Source organism: Mesoplodon densirostris, chromosome 16 (genome assembly GCF_025265405.1).
Source record: "Mesoplodon densirostris isolate mMesDen1 chromosome 16, mMesDen1 primary haplotype, whole genome shotgun sequence".
NCBI classification, from domain to species: domain Eukaryota; kingdom Metazoa; phylum Chordata; class Mammalia; order Artiodactyla; family Ziphiidae; genus Mesoplodon; species Mesoplodon densirostris.
The window spans coordinates 87,590,687-87,612,038 of record NC_082676.1 but is presented as its reverse complement, the minus strand read 5'-3'; the positions used below and the strand labels follow the sequence as shown (position 1 = coordinate 87,612,038).

The 21,352-nt window shown below is 59.3% G+C and overlaps 1 protein-coding gene across 3 annotated transcripts in view; it reads right to left on the bottom strand.

Annotated features, from left to right (window-relative positions):
- The window catches only part of INTS1 (integrator complex subunit 1), a 29,653-nt gene extending 22,320 nt beyond the window's left edge, over positions 1-7,333 (bottom strand). For all 3 annotated transcript variants that reach the window (XM_060119886.1, XM_060119889.1, XM_060119887.1), the window contains exons 1-12: positions 6,974-7,333; positions 6,103-6,393; positions 3,659-3,855; positions 3,433-3,570; positions 3,026-3,185; positions 2,775-2,880; positions 2,490-2,676; positions 2,258-2,403; positions 2,026-2,167; positions 1,659-1,835; positions 934-1,042; positions 215-335 (exon numbers count right to left, since the gene is read on the bottom strand). In XM_060119886.1, coding sequence (XP_059975869.1) covers positions 215-335; positions 934-1,042; positions 1,659-1,835; positions 2,026-2,167; positions 2,258-2,403; positions 2,490-2,676; positions 2,775-2,880; positions 3,026-3,185; positions 3,433-3,570; positions 3,659-3,855; positions 6,103-6,393; positions 6,974-7,031 — 1,832 coding nt within the window. In that variant the 5' untranslated portion in view covers positions 7,032-7,333. The remainder of the gene's footprint in view (positions 1-214; positions 336-933; positions 1,043-1,658; positions 1,836-2,025; positions 2,168-2,257; positions 2,404-2,489; positions 2,677-2,774; positions 2,881-3,025; positions 3,186-3,432; positions 3,571-3,658; positions 3,856-6,102; positions 6,394-6,973) is intronic.
- Between the last annotated feature and the right edge of the window lie 14,019 nt (positions 7,334-21,352).

Genomic DNA, 21,352 nt, shown 5'->3' with positions numbered 1-21,352 from the left:
CCTGGTCAGACAGGACCCTACCTCCCCTGTAAGAGAAGGCTCTGCCCGAGGCCCTGACACCACACAAGGGCCGGCTGCTGCCCACTGGCCCCTCTGGTTCCTAAGAGGCTAGTGCCAGCCAGCGACCCGTCACCTATGTGGTGAGCCCTGTCACTCGTCACCAGTCAGACCAGCAAGTGGCCGCTCATCCCGAGCAGAAGAGCACCGGCCGTACCAGTGCACATAGTCCTTGGGGGCGAGCTTGCTGATGGAGGGGACGACAGTGTGCAGCCACCACACGGCGTCCCGCTGGATCGCGGCGATCTGGTGCTGGAAGGAGCGCAGCACCTCCAGGTCTGCGGGGGACGAGAGAGTTAGAGCCCCACGGCAGCCAGAGGGTCTGGTTCAAGGCCAGGTGCAGGAAGGAGGCCTGGACAGCACAAGCATCCTGCACTGTCTGCAGGTTAGAAAGGCAGACCTGAGGTGGAGTGGGGAACTCGGCTAGGATGAGGCTCAGCGAACACCTGACCACCCTCACAGGCCCAGGGCGACTCGGGGAACGGAAACCCTCAGGTTCCGAGCGTCCTTCCAGCCAATCGCTTACGGGGCCTGTGCAGCCAGGCCTCCCCAGGGTCAGCCGTGAACCAAAGCCGGCTGCCCCAAACACCACCACCCTGCTGCCCCACCTACCCTTGGCCCAAGGGCCACGAGCCCGAAACGCCTTCACAACGGCACCAGGATCCACGTGAGCAAACCGTCCAAGCAGAGAACGGGGCTGGACCAGGAGCTGGTGTTCTCAGCCCAGACGGGAGGAACAGGAACCAGCACGTTCCAGAAGCTCCCTCAGTCTCTAGGAGCTGTGCCGTGGGAGCGCCCCTTCCCGCCCCCTGCCTGGGCCTCGGGAACGGCCTACAGCCACGGAAGCACCCACCACTGCCAGGCCCGGAGCCTTACTCTTCTTCTCTCCTTTGTCCCAGGCGATGCCGGCCTCCTTCACCTGGGCTGTGATGCCCAGCATCATGGACACGGCCAGCACGTCTGTGACGTGCACCACAAAGCGCTCCTGCAAGCACAGCGCAGCTCAGCGGGGTCTGCGTCCCTTGCCCAGGCCCTGGGCACACGAGCCGCCGGGACAGGAGGACGCTGGACGGAAGGAGGCCTTGGGACCAAGAACCGGCCAGCAGCAAGGCCAGGCCGGGCCACAGGGAGGAGGCTCAGCCAACAGAGCTGGACTAAGCCCACCCTCCCGAGAAGAGGACCACCCCGCGGGCTGCCTGCCGATCTGCCCACGGGGCCCTCAAGACCCTGCACCCGCGGCCCCAGGTCCTGCTCTCCAGCGGCACCTCCCACTGCCCCCACACACCCCCAAACCTACGGTCCTCTGTGCACTGTCTGTGTCGCCCTGGCTGCTGATGCCGTGCCCTGGCTTCCCCAGCCCCGCCGGCTACAGCTCTACCCACCTCCACACCCAGCCCCGAGGTCACCGGCTCCCCTGGGGGCACCGGGCCAGCCGCTCCTTGGACCTCGCAGGATGGAGCCTCCGCTGCCTCCAGGATGGGCCACCGTGCACGCGGGGCACCCATCACAGGCCAGTGCACTCCGAACGGCACAGGGGAAACCGCTGGGCGAGACCCGAGCACTAGGCAGCCTGCACGGGCTTGGGGGCCTGGGCTGCCCACCTTGAACTCCATGTCCAGGTACTGGGGCTCCTTGCGCTCCTGCATGAGCCCAAGGCAGAAGGCCTGAAAGTTGATCTCGTGCTTGGTCTGCTTGATGATTTCGCGCAGCAGGGCCCGCGAGGCCCGCAGGTAGTCGTCCTTGTTGGTCAGCAGGTCCTGGAACACCATGGCCAGGAACTGGGGGAGACAGAGTGCCAGCAGCTGCCGGGGCCGCCCGCCAGCTTCCGTCGTCACCAGGCTGCAGGAGGTCTTCCCAGAGCCCCCGGACGAAGCCCCCGCCAGCTCCCGCTGCACGCCCAGGCCCGGCCCCTGGTCCCCCCACCCCCGAGCCTCTCACACACGGCTTGGCACCACGCCGGGCTCCCACCTTGGGTGCCAGCGCGGAGCTGTGCTGCAGCACGGCGTACAGGGTCTGCATGTTGTTGGGGTTCCGCGCGTTGGACAGCTCGTTGAAGATCACAAACTTGATGGTGGTGCCCAGGTTGTCCCTGTGCGCGTTCAGCAGCTCCCTGGATGCGGGCCAAGCGGGCGGCGCTGTAGTGGCCGAGCCGCCCCCGCCTGCCGCCCACCCCCGCCCCGCTCCTCCCCGCCCGGCGCACCTGACACAGAGCATGTAGTGGTTGAGCAGGACCTTGGGCTTGAGGCGGATCTTGATCAGGTGGGAGATGACGTCCATGTCCTCGGGGCCGTGTGTGCCGCAGTTCATGCACACAGACATGAGCAGGTCCTGGGCCGGCCGGGTCAGCTGTGGGGCGGCCGGGGCGGGGGGGAACACGTCAGCCCCGCGGCCTCGCCTGCCGGGGGGGGCCCCGCGCGCACGGCGCCCCTCACCTTGGGGTTCTGCAGCCACATCTCCAGCTTCTGCACCGCCATCAGCCGCACCTCCTTGTAGCCGCAGGTGGAGGTGAGCAGCCGCAGCAGGTTCCGCGAGACGTTGTCGATGGGCTGCCGCCGGTTGAGCTGGTCGCGCAGCATGTCGAGGACGTACTCCTCCACGCTCTCCGCCAGATCCTCGTACCTAGGCCAGAGGGGGGAAGGCAGGCAGGCAGGCAGGAAGGCAGGTGGGCGGGCTCTCCGCGGGGCGGGGCCGGGCCGGGGGCTGCGCGGCGCACCTACCTGGGCATGAGCTGGCCCTCCTGCTCGGGGCTGAGCTTCTCCTCCGCGATCAGGAGCTCCGTCTGGCTGTCCTCCTCCTCGGTGAGGGAGGGGTGAGGGCTGCTCCCTGCACACGAGTGCCTCGTGGATACGTGTGCCCAGCCGGCCCTCAGGCACCCGCGCCCCCGGTGGTACCGGGCTCCGTGGAGGGAGGCGACCCGCCCCGGGCCCTCCCGCGGGGAACCCCGGTCCGGCCGCCCGGCATCTCTCACCGGCACTGAGTTCCCCTCCGCTGCGCCCCGCCTCCCCCTGCAGGAGCATGCTCTTGGGGGGCATCTTGGTGTTAAAGGCCGTCTGGATATTGTCCACGAAGGCCTTGCAGTGCGGGCTGTCCACCCAGATCCGCTCCCCAAGGGAGTCTTCAATGTACACCTGCGAGGACAAGGTCTGCACCTCCCGCCTGCCCTCTGCCACATCCCAGCGGCGCCCCAGGGAGGAGCGAGCCAGGCGCTTCCCCAGGGCCCCAGCGGACAGGAGCAGGGCCGCCAGACACAGCCCTCCGGAAAGAACGCGTTCAGTTGCCCCCCTTTCGCCCCGGAGGTCCAGCGGCGCACCCCACCTCCCATGGCCCTCTGCCCCCTTCACCAAAACAGCCATCTCCTGGGAGAGGCCCCCCCACCTTGACAAAGATCTCGGGCCAGTTCTCATCATCCTCGTACGCGGCCATGAGGAGGTTACAGGCCAGCACGGACACCAGGCTGTTCCCCTTGGCCTTGAAGTTGACGGAGGCATCCCGCCGCAGGAGGCTGCACAGAGCCTGCAAGAGACGGCGTGGTGGCCGGGGAGGCCCGTCTCGCCTCCACCTGCCCCTTCCCAGGACGGAGCGGGGGACGCCCGGCCCTCACCTCGATGACCCCCTCCGTGGCGAAGATGTTGGGCTTGATCTTGGCCAGGTACATGAGGCTCAGGTACAGGGTGCTGTCCGGCTTGGCCCGCGTGACCTTCAGCTGCTTCACGGCCCCGCACAGCACTCCCTCCAGCCTGTCGTCATTGCCCTCCAGCTCGGCCGCCTCAATCTCATCCAGCAGCACCGCGGGCGGGACTGGCGGGGGAAACGGGGCCCTGTCAGGGGGGCAGCTCCGAGCAGAGGCTGCCTCGTGGGGGCCCCAGGCCACGGGCTGACTGGGCCAACCGCCAGAGACTGGCCAGCGAGGGTCTCGGGGCTGAGCCGGTCTCCCAGGAGCACGACGCCGGGCAGATGCTGCCCCGACCCGTGAGAACGACCAAGACCGTGAAGGGTCGGCCTTAGCCAGGTGCCACCAGAGCCCTCTGGCCACACCCACATGGCTACCCCAGGGTGATCTGTTCTTGAAACACCTACTTTCCTACGAGTTGGACATTTTTTCTAGGCTTTTAAGTTAGCCAGCACAATGTACCCGCAGCCTTCCTTCTCTTCTGTCGTGGCTGCTTTGTTGCCGTCCCTCCCCGGGTCTGTCCCACAGAGGCTTTTCTGCTAAGTCTTTGCAGGGAACCCACTGGGGGCTTCGACCCTCTTCCTGCACAGCTGCCCTCCGCTCTGCTCTCCACTCCTTTCCTCTTCACTTCCTCGCGCGTCCTCTGTCCCCCACCTTCCTTCTCCGATGGGAACCGCAGCTCTGGCACAGCCCCTGCCCAGCCCCTGCCCGCACTTGAGTCCCCGCTCCTCTGAGGGTCCCTCTCGGCCAGGCTTCGGCTCCATCCCATGTTTGCCTTGTGCTGCATTTGTGATTGTTCCGTCTTACCTATTCTCTCAGTTCCATTATGATACCTTCTCTGGTTTTTTAGGATTGTGTTTTTAGATACCCAAACAATGGAAGGAGGCGTTATTACTGATTTCTAACTTAACTGCTCTGATGACAGAGAATTCAACAGTAGCCCGAGTGCCTTCTATGTGCCGGGGAAAATGACAAATAGGCAGGAAAGATGGACCAGAGCTACGGAAGGTCCTGGCCGTGGAGATGTTCCAAGCACCGGACACTAGAGGTAGCTCAAGCCAGCCCTTTCTCCGTTTTGCTAAAGGTGTTTGTAAACTACGCTATCATTCTGGACGTGCTTTTCGTACTCGTATTCCATCCAACCTTCAAAGCCACCTTTTCTGGGAGTCACGCGATGGTAAAACAATACCGAAGCTCAGCCAGAAGCGCAGAGGACTGTGGCCTGAGTCAGGACTCGGCCCCGCAAGCGCTTCCAGTCCTAACCGGCACCAGCCACCAGGGGAGGGCCCTGAATCCAGGGTCTGACTCAGCTCTCAGAGCACTGCTCCGGCCGCATCCTCCGCCTCGGTTCTGGCCATGGCGTGCCCTGTCCCCCAAGCACAGGTCCCGCTCTAGGACGCGGGCCTCCCCTCGGTGGTTTCTCCTCCAACAGCCTGCACGCCTGTTAAGATCCCATCCAGCCTTTCAGGCTCAATTTCACACTACGGTTCCCGGATGGGCCTTCCCTCTCCCGAGGCTGTCCCGTGAGCACCTGTACGCTCAACACCTGGGACCGGTGTGATGTTTGACAGACCTGATCTACAGGGCATCGTGGGGCCACCAGAAATAATCAACGGAAAGATGGTACAGAAAAGTAAGGGAACGTTAGGTGCACACAAAATCAAAAGCTTTCGTGTAAACAGCGGGCTTGTGGATCAACTCTAATCTGTCCTTAATGCTGTCGTGTTACCTTTCCAGCTAAGAGGATAAAAGCAGGGAGGTAAGCCCTTCACTGTCAGGAGAAAGGAGGAGGCAACATAAACCTCCCTGTCCCGGGGGAGACGCACAGCCCACGAGAGCAGCACCTGTGTGGGTGCGCTGCCCTGTATCCCCCACGCTCAGAGCAGAGCCTGTCACAGTGGAGCGAGCCCGTCCCCAGAGGGCAGGCGCTGGCGGCCCCCAGGAGTGCATCAGCCTCACACCAGCTCCGCCCCTGGAGCTGGGACAATGGAAATCCGTACAAGGCTTTCCAATCCAGGAGGCCCTGGCGCGTGCCCCGTCTGCTTTACAGAGAAGGCCACCGAGACGCGCGCTGTCAACGCTGCTCCCGCTACGTGGCAGCAGGCCATTCGTCCCCCAGACCTACCTGTGCCATCTTGCCCTGAGTGACATAAGCACTTCCCATCGCTGTCACAGAATCTGAAGCACAAGTGGGGTGAAGGCACCCTTATGAGAGGTGCTTTGAAAAGCAAACTCACAGATGACTCCTGTCCTCCAGTCTCCAAAGAACCTACACTCCACCTACAGTGCTAAGCCGGAAGTGGCCGTTCCAAACCCCTGGTGCACAGACAAGGCATGGGCTACATTCTCTGGGGGATGTCAGGGGCTGACTTTACCTTCAATCGGGACCACAGACGGTTCCTTAATCGAGGGAGAGATAGCACGTTTCTCTGCCACTGCGGCCTCAGCCAGGCGTCCCAGGGCACTCAGAGGGGGTGTGGAGGAGAGTTTCGGGCGCTTGGTGAGCCCGGTCAGGGCCGAGGCACCTGCCAGAGCAGCCGCAGCATCCCGCTTGCGCTCCGAGGGCAGGCTGGAAGGGGCAGGCTTCAGCAGGGTGGATGCCGTTTTCGATTCAGTGGCCTGACCCTTCGAGCCCAGAGCAATGAAGTCTCCTGGAGGAGGGTGCCCTGCAGAGAAGAGACATGGAGAAACGGGCACCTTCACACAGCGGCCGAGGTGGAAAGGGTGTCCGAGACCAACTCCAACCTCCTGCGATTTCCGAGGGGATTAAACAAGGGCTGGGGGAGGCAAGAAACCAGTCACCCAGCAAGTCCACAGCAGAGCTGGGACCGTATGACGGGGGCAACAACAGCCAGTCACACGGAGCTTACTACAGACCAGGCCACCTCTAGTGGACAAGTGTCAGTCCCTTAATCCTCAACGAGTTTCTGGAACAGGCAACATTACTCTCACTTTACAGGTGAGGACAACCAGGCACAGAGAGGTTAAGTAACGTGCCCAAGGCCACAAAGCTTGGAGTGGCAAAGCGCGGGGCTGAGGCCAGTCTGGCTCCAGCCTGCTTTTAGCCACTGTGTTTGCGCTGGCCCCTCCTCCCGGCTTGCGACTCCCAGAGCCGCCGGGACCAAGGGCTGCTCTTCGAGACCCCATTCCTGGAAACCGCGTTCGGCTCGGAGTAACGAAGCCGCGACCCGACAGAGGAGCCGGACCGGAAGCCCCGAAGTCGCGCCGCCGGGACACGCCCCGCACCCGAAGGCTTGGCCGCAGCGCTGGGCCTGCGGACGGTGGTGGGCTTGGCCCGGTTCATTCTGTCCCCGTCCCTTCGCCGCTGCTCGCTGCCGACGCCTCACTTAGGAGAAGACCAGCGCAAGTCAGTCGTCCGCCGTTCGCCCATTCATTTGGATCCACCCTCCGGGGTTGGAGTTCGGGGCGAACGGCCAGCCCCGCCGCGCGCAGCCAATCCCGAAGGGGCCGTGCAAACCCCGCCTCCCCGCCTCGGACCCCGGGAGGGTCTGTCTCGCCGGCAGCCGCTGCCCAGTCACTTCTAGCGAGACCACCTCCGGCCCATCGCACCGGCGGCCCGCCACCGCCACGGCCGCCCCGGAACCGGAAGCCGCCCTCGGAGCCCGACTTCCGGAACACCCGGCAGCAAAACAGCGCGGCAGGGGCGGGACGGCGAGGAGGCGAGAGGCTCCGCGGGGCCTGCGGCGCTCTCTGGCGGCGGGAGGCCGGCGGGGCCTCGCAGCCGCTGATCTCTACCTGGCGAGGCGGACGCTGTCACCCCCTCCTTCAGGTGAGGCTGACCTTAGAAAGTGACGTGGTCAAGGACAGACAGCCAGGAAGGTTAGCCTCGGATGCTAACCCATACGTGCTGGAACTTCAGAGTTCTCTCCCATTTGTGGGTAAAAGGGCAGGTTCTGGGTCCCCTGGTGGGGTCCAGGAGGGAGCCCAGCGGCCGCGAGTGGACAAAGCCGGCAGAAGGGCGGGGCCCAGGTGAGGCCAGGCCCTCATCAGAGCAGCACGGAGGGCATCCATCAGCCTCAGTGTGCCGGCCTGCGCAGTGGGTCACGGTGATATTCACCAGGTCTGCTCAGGGACAGAGGACTTGGGGTCCATGCTCAGACCCTCGCGTCCTCCTCTTACTGGGGGTCTTCATGCCGTCCTGGGGCTCTGCACCCCGCCACTTGCAGCGGGCAGCCTCCCTCGAGGGCAGCCCTGATGGGTCCCTCAGAGCGGAGCGGGGTCCCTGCGCGAAGGGCAAGGTGCTCCTCACAGACCAAGTGCATCAGAAAGGCAGCATCGCAGACAAACGAAGCCGGACGTGGGCCAAAGCTGTGAAATGGATTTTACTCAGTAACAACTGCGGCGGGGAAAGCGCTGCGTTTTAAAGGGAGAAGGAGGGGGTGGGCCCAGGTGAAACCTTGCAGCCGGTGACGTGACGTCTGGGCGTGACGCTCGCGGGCCAGAGGCCACCAGAGGCGTTAGGGCAGGCGGCCTCACCGACTTCCAGTCACTGAGACCCAGTCCAAGAGTCAGGCCGTGCTTGCCTGCAGCCTGGCGTGCAGAAGGGCCTGACTTCTGCAATGTGTTCCTCGTCCCCTCTCCACCCTGAAGCCCCCACCAGCCGCCATCCACGATAGCGCGCCATCTTGGAAGTTCTCCCACCCATCGCAGCGTGGAGCAGAGACAGCCCTGCCCAAACTGCAGACGCGGGAGCAAAACCGTGATTGTTATTATTGCAGGTCACTAAGGTTTAAAACACCTTTTGGGGACATAATTTCAAACTTATGGAAAATTTGCAAGAATAGTACAAAGAATTCCCATATATCCCTCACCCTGTACCCTAAAGGTTAACATTTTACTATCTTTGATTTATTCATTTCTCTCCGTTCAGATTTTTTCCCCTGAATTATTTAAGAATTGCAGAAGAGTCCCCTTAACTCCTAAATTCTTGAGTGTATATTTTCTAAAAATAAGGAATTCTGTTATGTAACAGCAACAGTACAATTATCAAATCAAGAAATTAACATCAAAACAATACTCTTCATTATGCTAAGGCCTTATCAAGACTTTGTCGGGACTTCCCTTGTGGCACAGCGGATACGACTCCATGCTCCCGATGCAGGGGGCCCAGGTTTGACCCCTGGTCAGGGAATAAGATCCCGTGTGCTACAACTAAGAGTTTGCGTGCCACAACTAAGCCCGCGTGCTGCAACTAAGGAGCTGGCAAGCCACAACAAGGAGCCTGCCTGCCACAAGTAAGACCTGGTGCAACCAAATAAATACGTAAATAAATTTTTTTTTCAAAAAAAGATTTTGTCCGTTGCTCCTATAATACCCCTTATGGCGGGAGGCCATCCAGGACTCTGCAGTGCACTCCGTTGCCATACGTCCCAGAGACCCTTTCGTCTACAACAGTCTCTGAGTCCTGCTTGGTAGTTCACGACCTTGACAGGCCTCCTTGTCCAGGACTGCTGTTCTGCAGAATTCCCCTCCATTCGGGTTTGTCCAATGCGGCCTCATGAACAGGTCCAGGTTATATGCACTTTTGGCAGGAATGTCGTGGTGATACTAAAAATTCTTCTCTGTACGTCTTATCAGGAGCTACATGATGTTAATTGAGCTCATTACTGGCAAAGTTAATTGGATTACTTGGTTAAGGTGGTGCCTGCTGGATTTCTCCTTTGTCAAGTTACCACTTTGCGTTTGTGATGAAGAAGTGCATGAGAGATAAGTGGAACGTGCCTTGAGACTGGACAGATGTCTGCTTCCCCCTCAAACTTTTACCAGCTCAGTTTCAGCGCCCTGGATGGCTCGAGCCAGAATCAGTGATGATGATGGTGATGGCGATGGTGGTGATGGTGATGGTGGTTTGTGACGATGAGGATGACGGTGATGGAGATGGTGGTGATGGTGGTGATGATGATGGTGGTGGTGGTGATGGTGATGATCATGGTGGTGATGATGATGGTGGTGATGGTGATGGTGATGATGATGGTGGTGGTGGTGATGGTGATGATCATGGTGGTGATGGTGATGGTGATGATGATGGTGGTGATGATGATGGTGATGATGATGGTGGTGGTGGTGATGGTGGTGATGATGATGGTGGTGATGGTGATGATCATGGTGGTGATGATGATGGTGATGACCGGGAAGAGGTGCTCTTCTTTCCCTTATTCTTTCTGCATTCCTGAGCTGGCATTCTAATGTCAGGAAGAGCTGTCATGTCTTCTCCATTTATTCACTTATTTTTCCCATCGGTTTGGACGCTTGGCTTCTTTATTCAGCAGATTATAATCCTTTACTATTACTATTTATTTGATTCTCAGATTGTCCTAGGTTTGGTCAGCGAGGGGCCTCACCCAGCTGGTTCCTGTCTTCTTTTATTTTATTTTATTTTATTTTATTTATTTATTTTTTTTTTGTGGTACGCGGGCCTCTCACTGTTGTGGCCTCTCCCGTTGTGGAGCACAGGCTCCGGACGCACAGGCTCAGCCACCATGGCTCACGGGCCCAGCCGCTCCGCTTCCCGGGGAAGCCCCCTGTCTTCTTTTGATGTGACTCTTGAAACACTTCCTTGCTTCCCTCCCTTACTTTTCAAAGCCACTAAGTTTTGAGGTCGTTGGTTACACGGGAATGAATAACTGATATAGATGGCTCAGAGGGAGGATGGAAAGAGTGCAGGACAGACGAAGGAGAGAGCGAGGGAGGTGACGCTCATCAGCAAGTGGAGAACGGTGCCTGCCACCTGAGGGAGGAGGACAGGTCGGGGGAGGACACAGGGGTGGGCGGACCGCTATGGGATGAGTTTGGGTAGATGCGTCAGGAAATGCCCCCTCTGCATCAGCCTCCTGGCGGCCTCCCCAACCTGCCCCATCAAGGCTGCCCCTGGTGGCTCTGCAGAGACCCTCCTTTCAAACCTTCAAGTGGGAGCTGGGCTGCAGCTGCTGCAGACAGCTGGGTTCTAGGAAGACCGTCAAAGGGAGCCATCAAACCAGGGCCAGGGCTTCCCTGTTGGCGCAGTGGTTGAGAGTCCGCCTGCCGATGCAGGGGACGCGGGTTCGTGCCCCGGTCCGGGAAGATCCCACATGCCGCGGAGCGGCTGGGCCCGTGAGCCATGGCCGCTGAGCCTGCGCATCCGGAGCCTGTGCTCCACAGCGGGAGAGGCCACAACAGTGAGAGGCCCGCTTACCGCAAAAACAAACAAACAAACAAACAAACAAACAAACAGGGCCAGATTCCGGCAGAGACTCTGCCCAGTGCTGGCCTTCCTCCGGGGGGCGTCCAGCCAGCCCCCATTGCCGTGTGAACTCACGACCGTCGTGGGGAGTGGGGGACGTCTAATGAGAGGCTCTGTGAGCTGTGGCCAACCTCTGACCCAGCCACCATTCCTAGGATTTGACCCCAACCGTGCAGAAATGTAGGCACCAGGTTGATCTTCTAGGAGACCCAGTGTCCAGCCACCTGGACTGATCAGTGCAGCCATGGGGCATCCAGACACCACACTTCTCAGAAGCTTCTGCAAAAGGACCACATGGACCCTTCTGTGATGAAACAGCCCAATCGGTGGTGAAGGGAAAGAAGCCATTCGTGCACCAGGATGTAGGAAGTGACCACATCTATCTACAAGTGGGAAAAGTCCGGAACGAAACACACCCAGTGGTCCCCATGGTTACGGGGATGGGTGGGGCAGCCATGCAAGCCGTCCTCTCTGTGTGGTTCATTTTTGCAATTATGTGAATGTTCCAGAAAAAGAAGTTTCCATTAGGGAATGAAGAGCAGTGCGCCTGCCCTGTGGGATCCTCCCGCAGGGGCTGCTCAGGCCCCAGCCTCGCTCTCTGTCCCAGGACGGGACAGGCATGGTCCAGGCTGGCATTTACGGTGCGGGTCCCCCCCGGAATGCTTCCTCCATCCTCTTTCTCACCGGACACAGCCTCTTCTTCCTTCCAAACCCAGCCTCCCAGCTCAGTCGCTTCCTCCGTGAAGTCCTCAGGGGTTCCCCTACCAGGGCAGGTGGCGGCCACCCTCCTGATGGCACCTTCCCACAGAGCCTGTGCGGCTCTGCTCAAGAACAGTGCCCCCAAGGGACAGCGCCTGGCCCTTGCAGAATGCAGCCTGCCTGCCTGAACTTTCTGGATAAGCCCCGAGGCTGGGGTCGGGGTCATGGAGGTCAGAGGTCAAGGAGTAGATGGAGGGATCTTTCCCTCGGGAGATTCTGGGGCAGCAGCAGGCCAGGGACTCCGATGCACAAGCGGCGTCGGAGGACTGTCCCCCACGCCGCCGCCCGTCCACCCGGAGGACCGACCACGCCTGGTCCAGGAGGGGCAGCGAGGGGCCACCAAGCAGCCCACCCAGGATCCTGAGTCCAGCGGGGCCCAGGAATCTGCATTCCACAGTCTCCCCAAAGATGCAGGGTCTGCAGACCTCCCTGAGACCCCACTGCGTTAGCTTCCTGGGGAAGCACCTCAGGCCGGGCGGCAGAACCACAGACATTTCCTCACACAGTCCTGGAGGCTGGACGTCGAGACCAGGTGTCCCAGGGCCGCGCTCCTCCAAGGGCTCTGGGGGAGGGTCCCTCCTGGGGGCCCTGGGCTCCTGGGCTCAGGCCGCGTCCTCGTCTCTGCCGGCTTCCCAGGCCTCCCCTCTCTGCGTGTCTCCTTTTCTCTCGGTGGATTTAGGGCCACGCTAGCCCAGGATGATCTCAGCTCGAGATCCTTGCCCAAATTATAGCCACAAAGACCCTATTTCCCGACAAGGTCCATTCTGAGGGTCCTGGTGGCGTGTGTTTCGGGGCCTCCTTCCCATCGACGGCAGCTGCAGGACCCCGGTCTGCGTGGCCAGCCGCTCCCCCTTCCATCCCACCCAGCACCCCAGCCTTCTCTGGGACACACCAGGCTCCTGTCTCAGGGCCTCTGCTCGGGCTCTTCCTATGTCAGGAAGCCCAGGTGCTGCCATCCTAGCCCCCAGAACCACAGCCCAGGCCCTATGGGAACTGCTGCCCCCAAAAGCTCCCTTTAGGACCCTCGCCGCCCCCGAGATCCTATGACTTACCTACCGGTCTCCTTTTTTTTTTTTTTTTTTTTTTTGCAGTACGCGGGCCTCTCACTGTTGTGGCCTCTCCCGTTGCGGAGCACAGGCTCTGGACGCGCAGGCTCAGCGGCCATGGCTCACGGGCCCACCCACTCCGCGGCATGTGGGATCTTCCCGGACCGGGGCACGAACCCGTGTCCCCTGCATCGGCAGGCGGACTCTCAACCACTGCGCCACCAGGGAAGCCCCTGGTCTCCTTTTTAAGGCCTGCTTCCCACCTGACTCAGCCCCCAGCAGCACCTGGCCTGTGTGTCCCCTGCCCGGTCCAGGGCCGCAGGCCACACTCAGTCATCGTGGGCGGGGTGAGTGGACCAGGTGTGCAAAGCCCCAGAGCAGAGGGAGACCCCAAGCAGAGAAGCCACGATGGTCAGGAGCTGGGTTCAGCCTGGAGAGACACATCCGGCGGGCAAGCCCAGGCCTCTGACCCCTGCAGTCCCAGGTCACCTGTACTGTGAACCGGAGCCACGCAAGAGCCTTGCCCCCAGGCTCCGGACCTAACGACTGCGTGGGGGGCACGCATGTCTGCCGGGCCCCCCCGCGGCTCCATGGGGGGAAGGAACCCACCGGCGCCAGGGCTGGGGTTGCTGCAGATGGGAGTCAGAGGTGAGAGGGACCAGCCCAGGCCCCCGGGGGGGTGGGTGCGGAGGGCAGGGTTGCAGCTGTGTGTGTCTAACGGCCTCTGGGCAGGAAGCAGCTGCTCCCGGCTGGGGACCTGGGCCCCAAGCTGGGCTCCAGGCCGGGCGGTGTCTCCGGGCTTAGGTCTCCTTGCCCCGGTGAGGGGTCCCCAGCCCAGCCAGGCCTGGCCCTTCCCAGCACTCACGGTGAGAGGAGTGGGATTTGGGTACCCCCTGGAGCGGCCACAGAGGGGCCGGGGGCTGGTGGGCTCCCAGCTACCTGGTCTCCTAAATTTAGAAACTGCCTCACCCGCACTGGAAGCCCCGTCAGCCTGGTGACTGGGTTTCAAAGCCATGAGTCAGTGTTTGTGGGACTCAGACACCCGCGGCTGGGCAGGGGCAGCTGGGTGCCCGTCTGCTCTCACGTGGAGTGTTCGGGAATCTCCTCTGGGAATGAACAGTCCTGTCCAGAGCGCGTGGCCCTGGAATCTGCCCATGTGATGCCGCTGCAGGGACACCGGGCCGGGAAGACGGGTGCCCCGGGCGCCCCTCGCCTGAAGCCGGCTTTGGGGGCCAAGAGCTGGGACTGTGCCGGGCAGATCCTGGCCGGGAGCGGAAGCCCCAGGGGCCGCCTCTGGCCAGAGGTGGGGAAGCGCTTTCCAACAATTGTCTGAAAATAGAACGGGCTGGCTCCCGAGGAAAGGAGTCCCCTGCCCCGGGAAGGGAGCACGTGGAGCAGGAAGCCTGCCGAGCAGGGAGGGGCTCCCAGCCTCCCACCCCGGGGGGCCCCAAGGCCTCTTTCTCGCCTGGGGAAGTGGAGCTGAGGAAGCAGGCCTGGGGTGCAGCCCGCCCCCTGCCCCCATGCATCGCGCAGAGGGCACGCTTCCTGCCAGGCCTCAGCTGTGTCGCTGCTCGCCCCCTCGTCCAGTGAGGGCCGGAGGCCTGGCACACTCTGCGGAGTGCCCAGGCTGGGCACTCCCAGTACGAGGCTGAGCCCAGGGCCCACTTCTGCTGCAAAAGCAGATCCACCTCGGGACACAATCCACCTTGGGACACGCTGTTTCTACGCCTTCCAGAGACTGCGAGGGGGCAGGAGGCTCGTGTCACCACAGAGAGCGGGGCACAGAGGAGCCAGGTGCCCCTGAATGGGGGCGTGGCGGGTGCTGGACCTTTCTTCCTGCAGAACCCTGGGGTTCCAGGGGGCACAGTTGGAGAACCAGTGCAAGGGGACTAAGGAGTAGGGACCCCCAGGCCCAGCCCCACCCTCCCATCCAGCACCTCACCAGATCCCAGGCTCCCCGGAATGGCTGAGGCCCAGCAGGAGGGGAGGACGGGTATTCGTTTCCTTTGTTGTGGTGGCTGAGGAAGCCCCAGGGGCACCCAGTCAGCTATAGTGGGGAGAGGAGGTCAGAGGTCAAGGGCAAGGGGCTGGCAGGGTTGGGGTCACTGGGGTCACGGCCAACTGAAAGGGGGCCTGGATGGGGAGGGTCTCTTCTCCAGGCACAGCACTTCCTCTGGGGGCAGCAGACGGAGACCCTCAGTCCCAGCCCCCCCCTTTTCTCCCATCCTAAGGCTGGCGCAGCGGGATGGAGGGCACTGTGACAATGACCGCGTCCCTCCCGGACAGGGCAGCCCTGATTTCACCTCTTCCATCTCACTGTCCCGACACGCCCTCAAAATCTCCCCAACACCGCCGGTGGGGTGGCTACGCAGGATTTAGTTTCCTTGTTTGGGTTTGTCAAGTTTCCTGCAAAGAGCATATATTAGGTTTGAAATTAGAAAAATACCCTCAAGCACTTTTTAAAAAATAAATTTATTTATTTATTTATTTATTTATTTATTTTTGGCTGTGTTGAGTCTTCGTTGCTGCGCACGGGTTTTCTCTACTTGCGGTGAGCGGGGCCTACTCTTCCTTGCGGTGCGCAGGCTTCTCACTGCGGTGGCTTCTCTTGTGGCAGAGCACGGGCTCTAGGTGCGCGGGCTTCAGTAGTTGTGGCACATGGGCTCCAGAAGTTGTGGCTCGCGGGCTCTAGAGCACAGGCTCAGTAGTTGTGGCGCACGGGCTTAGTTCCTCTGCAGCATGGGGGACCTTCCCGGACCAGGGCTCGAACCCGTGTACCCTGCATTGGCAGGCAGATTCTTAACCACTGCGCCACCAGGGAAGCCCTCATGCACTTTTCTTAAAAGCAAATACATACATAAATAAAAGTCCCAGAGATTCTAACACATATCCCAGTCCCACTTTTCCCTGTCGACACTTTTCTTCAAGAAGCACCGCTACAAACTTGTACTATGTCACGTGTTCAAACTTTGGCTCAGAAATTAGGGACAGATGTTCCCAGGTTGTCTTGGTCCACCATGACGTTCTCAGGCTGAGGAAATGCCAGCCAATGGAGGGAGAGGAGGCCCAGCCTCCAGGTGGGTGACATCCAGACTGCATTGGTCATGGGATGGATTATTCACAGCCTGGGTTATTATCTCTCCTGGTCCAGGGCTAACTGGGCTCAGCTGGGCGGTTCTTGTGTGTGTGCGTGGTGGAGGGAGAGGCAGGTGCAGACAGATGGGCTGCAGACATCCGCGTTTCGTCTGGCCACAGGCTGGGACCTTCACGCTGGCACCTGCACGTGGCTTGGGCTTCCTCACTGCATGGCACTGGGTTTCCAGGTCAGAAGGTCCGAGAGACAGAGCCAGGCAACACAATGTAGTAAGAAGAATGTGTTTGGTCTTCTTCCAGCATTCCTGGCACAGAGTTCAAAGCCCTTGGAATTTCCTGAGGGACAGGGCTGTCTTTGGTTATTCCTAACAAGCCCCTTTGGACCACACCTGAGTTTATGCTAATGAGACGACTCAGGATGGGACCCCTAGCCAGCTGCTGGTGGAACCGACCACGTGATGAGAGAGTTGGAACTTTCAGCTGCACCCCACCCACTCCTGACTCCAAGGAGGGGAGGTGCACTGGAGATGGAGTTCAACGGCCAATGGCCAGTGGCTGGATCGATCTTGCGTATGTAAAAAAACTTGATGAAAACTCTAGAAGGAGAGATCCTAGGAGCGTCCAGGTTGGCGTACACAAGGCGTGCGGGGAGGGCGGCTGCTCCAGGAGGATGTGGAGCTCTGCACCCCAACCCGGCTCTGCGCACACCTTGCCTGTGCACCCCTTCCATTGGGTTCTTCCTGAGCTGAAGCCTCTGCGATGCACCTGTCCTGAGTATAATGATTTCCTGCGTTCTGTGCTTTGTTCATATAGTGAATTATTGAACCTGAGGTCAGGTTCACGGGAACCGCTGAATCTGTAGTCAGCCAGGTAGACTGGGGGGAGCCTGAGGACCCCGGGGCTCAGAAAGGGCACCTGAAATTGTGGGGGGACCTCTTGGGACTGAGCTCTCACCCAGGGGAGTTAGTGGTGGAGTTGAATCGAGTCGTAGGATGCCCCGTTGGTGGCGGAGAGTCACAGGATTGGCTGGTGTTTGGAAAAACCAAGCAGTTCCTTTTATGACCTACCTGCCTGGACGGCACGGCACTTCTACCATCCTCTGTGGGTCAAAGCTGTCATGAAGGCCTGGCCCGGTTTCCGGGGAGAGGACACCCGCTCCACTAGTTGGAGGACGATGTTTTCAGGGCTGTCCCGGGGCACACGGCGCTACAGTCATGAAATCGTGACTTGGCGATCGGCCCGCCGCTGACCATGGCATCCGGTAATGAGCCGTGCCCGCGGGTTGGTGGACGCGTGGGCTGTTTCAGTTTGGGGAGATGACGAATAAGGCCAGAATAAACACCTGTGCACAGGCCTGTCCCTTGGACCGACTTCACAGCACCCGAGTGCCCAGGCGCGGGTCTCTGTCCTCCTTAACGTGGAGATGATGAAGCTGTCTTGCTGGGTTCTTCAGCGGGGGTTGTGGGCGGTGGCTAATGAATGCACCTAAGTGCCCCCCGCCCCGTGTCTGTGGCAGAAAAGGACTCAAAGCGCAGCTGTTAATATCCTTGCTGTTGTGGGACGGTGGGGGGAGGCAGGTGGCTTGCATTTCCCCCGAGCAGTTCTTTAACATTTTGTATTGGATAATTCTTTGTTTTCTGGGGCCGTCCTGTGCATTGTAGGATGTTTAGCAGCATCCCTGGCCTCGACCCACTAGATGCCAGTAGCAATTTTTTTTCTCAGTAGAACAGGGTGAAGAACCATTCAGATTTTTCTCTTAAATAACCCACAGCATCTGCAGGGAAAACTACAGGCGTTTCTCTGCAGATCGCACATACACAAGGCATTATTGGCTTCACAGGTGAGAGAGCCTCTGGTGTGTTCTCTGTAACAAAATCCACATCACCGTGTAGACAGGTACCATTATCGTGTTCACTTACAATTCCAGAACGAAAGGCACGATTTGGCAAAAAAAAAAATTGTTTTTGGATCCTAAAGTCAAGTGCAATTATTGAGAGATGCACTTCTGGTAACAGTCTTCGTCACTTCTCCAAGCTGTGACAACCAAGAATACAAAAATGTGTCCTGTCTCGGCCAAGTGTCCCCCAGGCCAAATCATCCTGGATGAGAACCCCTGCCCTCCAGCGTCTCTAAATTCCAGGGGCAGGAAAGGCTGTTTATTTGAAGAATAAAAGGCTTGTCTCCTGGGGTGGGGGAGGGAACACAGCACGGGTCTCCCTGCCCCAAGGGTACCTGGTAAGAACCTGGTATCAGAGCTGTGGTCACTGCTGGCCCCCCCTCCTTTGTAATGCACAGGGTTTGGGCCCCAGGCCCTCAGACAAGGGAATGAGCAAGTTCAGTGACACACTGGTGGCCACGAGCACAAGTTTGCCATCACCTGGGTCTCAGGTGTCCCACCTAGAAAATGGGACCAAGTTGCATCTGTGTAGCCGTGGGTACCAGTTTGAGGAGTGGCGGCAGACCCCAAGAGCAGCCAGTATGCCCTCTCCAACTGGCCGGCCGGCAGTTGATGGGCTGGACATATTAGGGGGAGCCCCACCTGGAGGGTGGCGCTTTGCAGAGGACACTGGTGTCGCGGGCCGTCGGGCAGGGGGTTGCAGGGGGAAGGGAGGTTAGGAATCTTGACAGAATTGTTCTCAAATTGTGACTGGGAATCGGCTGTATTACTTAACAATACATGAACCTACAATAATCATAATCATGATAACGGGAGTCTTTTCCTTTGAGAACAGCTGGCCGTTTACAAAGAGCTCCCCTCCCCCCATGTGATCCTCAGTCAATCCTATTCCCAGTTGAAGGGTGCCAAGACAGGCCCAGAGATGACCACACAGAGGAGCCTTTGGAAGCCAAACTCTGCTTCTTCCCTCTCCGGGACCCCTCGCTCCCCTCCTAGATTTGAGATGCCGAGGGGCCCCTTTCCCCTTGGCTAGGGGAGGAGGAGACCCTTTCAGCACTCAGGGCTCCAGACCGCTCCTGCCCACCACTTCCTTCACCCCAGAAGCCAGGAGGGGATGAGCAGGCAGGCTCCCAGCCTCCGCCAACCCCTGCCACAGCCCTGCCCCCCAGGAGGGGCCTTGGCCCTGGGGAAGCTTTCCGGAGGGAGGCACAGGGACAGCTGCAGCCCAGCAGGGCCCTGAGGGCAGGTGCGTCGTGGTGGAAGGCCAAGGAGGGGACCTGGCTCTGCCCGGCCAGTGCCCTCCTCCCCGAGCCTCAGGTCCCTCATCCTCAAAGGGCGGCTTTGTGGGCAAGGGGAGGGCACCGCTGGCCGGGCCGAGGGCAGGAGTCATTTGTTCTTGGGTCAGCAAACATCCCCCCGCAAAGGCAGCCGCGTCACGGGCGTGGGGTGCCAACAGCAGCCCCTCAGTTCCTAGAGAGCCCCGCTGGCCTGCCTGCGGAGGGGTGGGGCCTGCAGCAGGTGCCCCGTGGTCCGGCCCATCCAAGGTTCCAGCCCCCTACCTTTCTGGGGTCCGGTACTCTGGGGGCAACTGTGGGGATCCTGACGGGTAGTAAGTGCTGGGAGCCCCTTGCGGCCAGAGCTGCCCCTCACCTCCCTGCTGAGGAATTGATCTCGGGGCCCCAGTGTCCCTCCCTTTCCCTGGACCTTGGCCAGGGTCCCCTGAGTCTGCCCACGGCACGCCCGACCTCCAGCTCTCCGGAAGGAGGGGGCAGGGTGGACCGTGGGCCCGGAGTGGGGCCCAGCCTCCTCCCTAAGAACCAACTTGGCCCAGCTGGGCGATGGGCAGGTCTGTCTCCCCCAGGCGTGGGCCCTGACGGTCACAAGACTCTTCCCAGGGCAAAGAGGAGCAGTGTATCTGGGTAAGCAGCGCCGTCTCTGCCCTAAAGCGGTCATAAAAGGACCATTTATTAAGGCCAACCAGGGACCCGGTGCTGTGCGAAGGTCTTCACGGCCATTTAGAAACTGCACTCTCACACCAGTCCTGTGAGGTCGGCATAGCTCCCTCCATTTTATTTCATTTTTAATTTGATTCTGTGGTTTTGAATAGCTAATACATTTCACGGTCTGGCAGTCAGAATGACATAAAGAAGTTGGCACAGCAATCTCGTTTCTATCCGCGCCCCACCATCCCCCAACGGCCAAAGGCAACCCTTTTCCTTAGTTTCCTTTTTATCCTCCCAGGCTTCCTTCTGCAGGTACAGACATGAATACAGTCGCTGGCCCTCCACGGATACCAAACTCTGAGGATGCTCAAGCCCCTTACTTAAAATAACACAGTATTTGCGTGAAACATATGCACGTATACTTTCAATTATCTCTAGATTAATTATAACATATAATACAATATAAATGCCATGTAAATAGTTGCCAGTGTGTTGCAAACTCGAGTTTTTGCTTTTTGGAACTTTCCAGAATTCTTTCCCCCAAATATTTTCAGTCTGAGATTGGTTGCATCCCAGGACACGGAACCCAAAGGCACAGAGGACTGACAGTATACATTTTTATATCCCTCCCTTCCTTACACTAAAGGTAGCACATCACACCCCCAGTTCTGCACCTTGATTTTTCATTTACAACAGACCCCGAGGTCTTCAGTATCAGTGTACGGGGATCTCCTGCATTCCTTTTGCATGGCTGTGTAGTACTCTGTCATACAGGCGTCCCACAGTTTATTTAGCTGGTCCCTTGATGAGGACAACTTGGTGGTCTCCCATCTTCCTTTATTATAGCCGCTGCCCCAATGCTGAGCTCGTACACCCCCAATTTCACATTTGACCAGGTGCACGTATGGCACAGATTTCCAGGAGTGGGATGGCTGGGTCAGAGGACAAGTAAGGTCCAAGGTAAGTATGGAAGAAGCTGCCAGATGCCCGTCCTGCACCCTCACCAGCAGTGTACTCGAGGGCCCGTTCGCCCAGCCCTGCCATCAGAGGAAGTGGTCTGACTTTTGGATTCTGACAGATGAGCAATGGCGTTGCAACGCCATTACCACGTGTGTTTTCTCTTATGACACACGTCTTTCCTGTGTTTGTCATTTAGGTGTCCTTTTCTATGAAGGATCTCTTCGTATCCTTTGTTCCTTTTTAATATTTATTTATTTTGGCTGCACCAGGTCTTAGTTGCGGCACACGGGATCTTCGTTGCGGCATGTGGACTTCTTAGTTGCGGCATGCGGACTTCTTAGTTGCGGCATGCGGACTTCTTAGTTGCGGCATGTGGGATCTAGTTCCCCAACCAGGGATTGAACCCTGGCCCCCTGCATTGGGAGCACGGAGTCTTACCCACTGGGCCACTAGGGAAATCTCTCCTTTGCTCCTTTTTATTTGTCTTTTTCTTTTACATTTCTAGGAGCCCTCTGTACATGAGGAAGACAGTCCTAGTCTATACTTTGTGTTGTGACTTGCTTATGGTGATTTTTGCCTTAAATCACTTATATGTGTCTGGATTTTTTTTTTTTTTTTTTTTTTTTTTTTTTTGCGGTACGCGGGCCTTTCTCTGTTGTGGCCTCTCCCGTTGCGGAGCACAGGGTC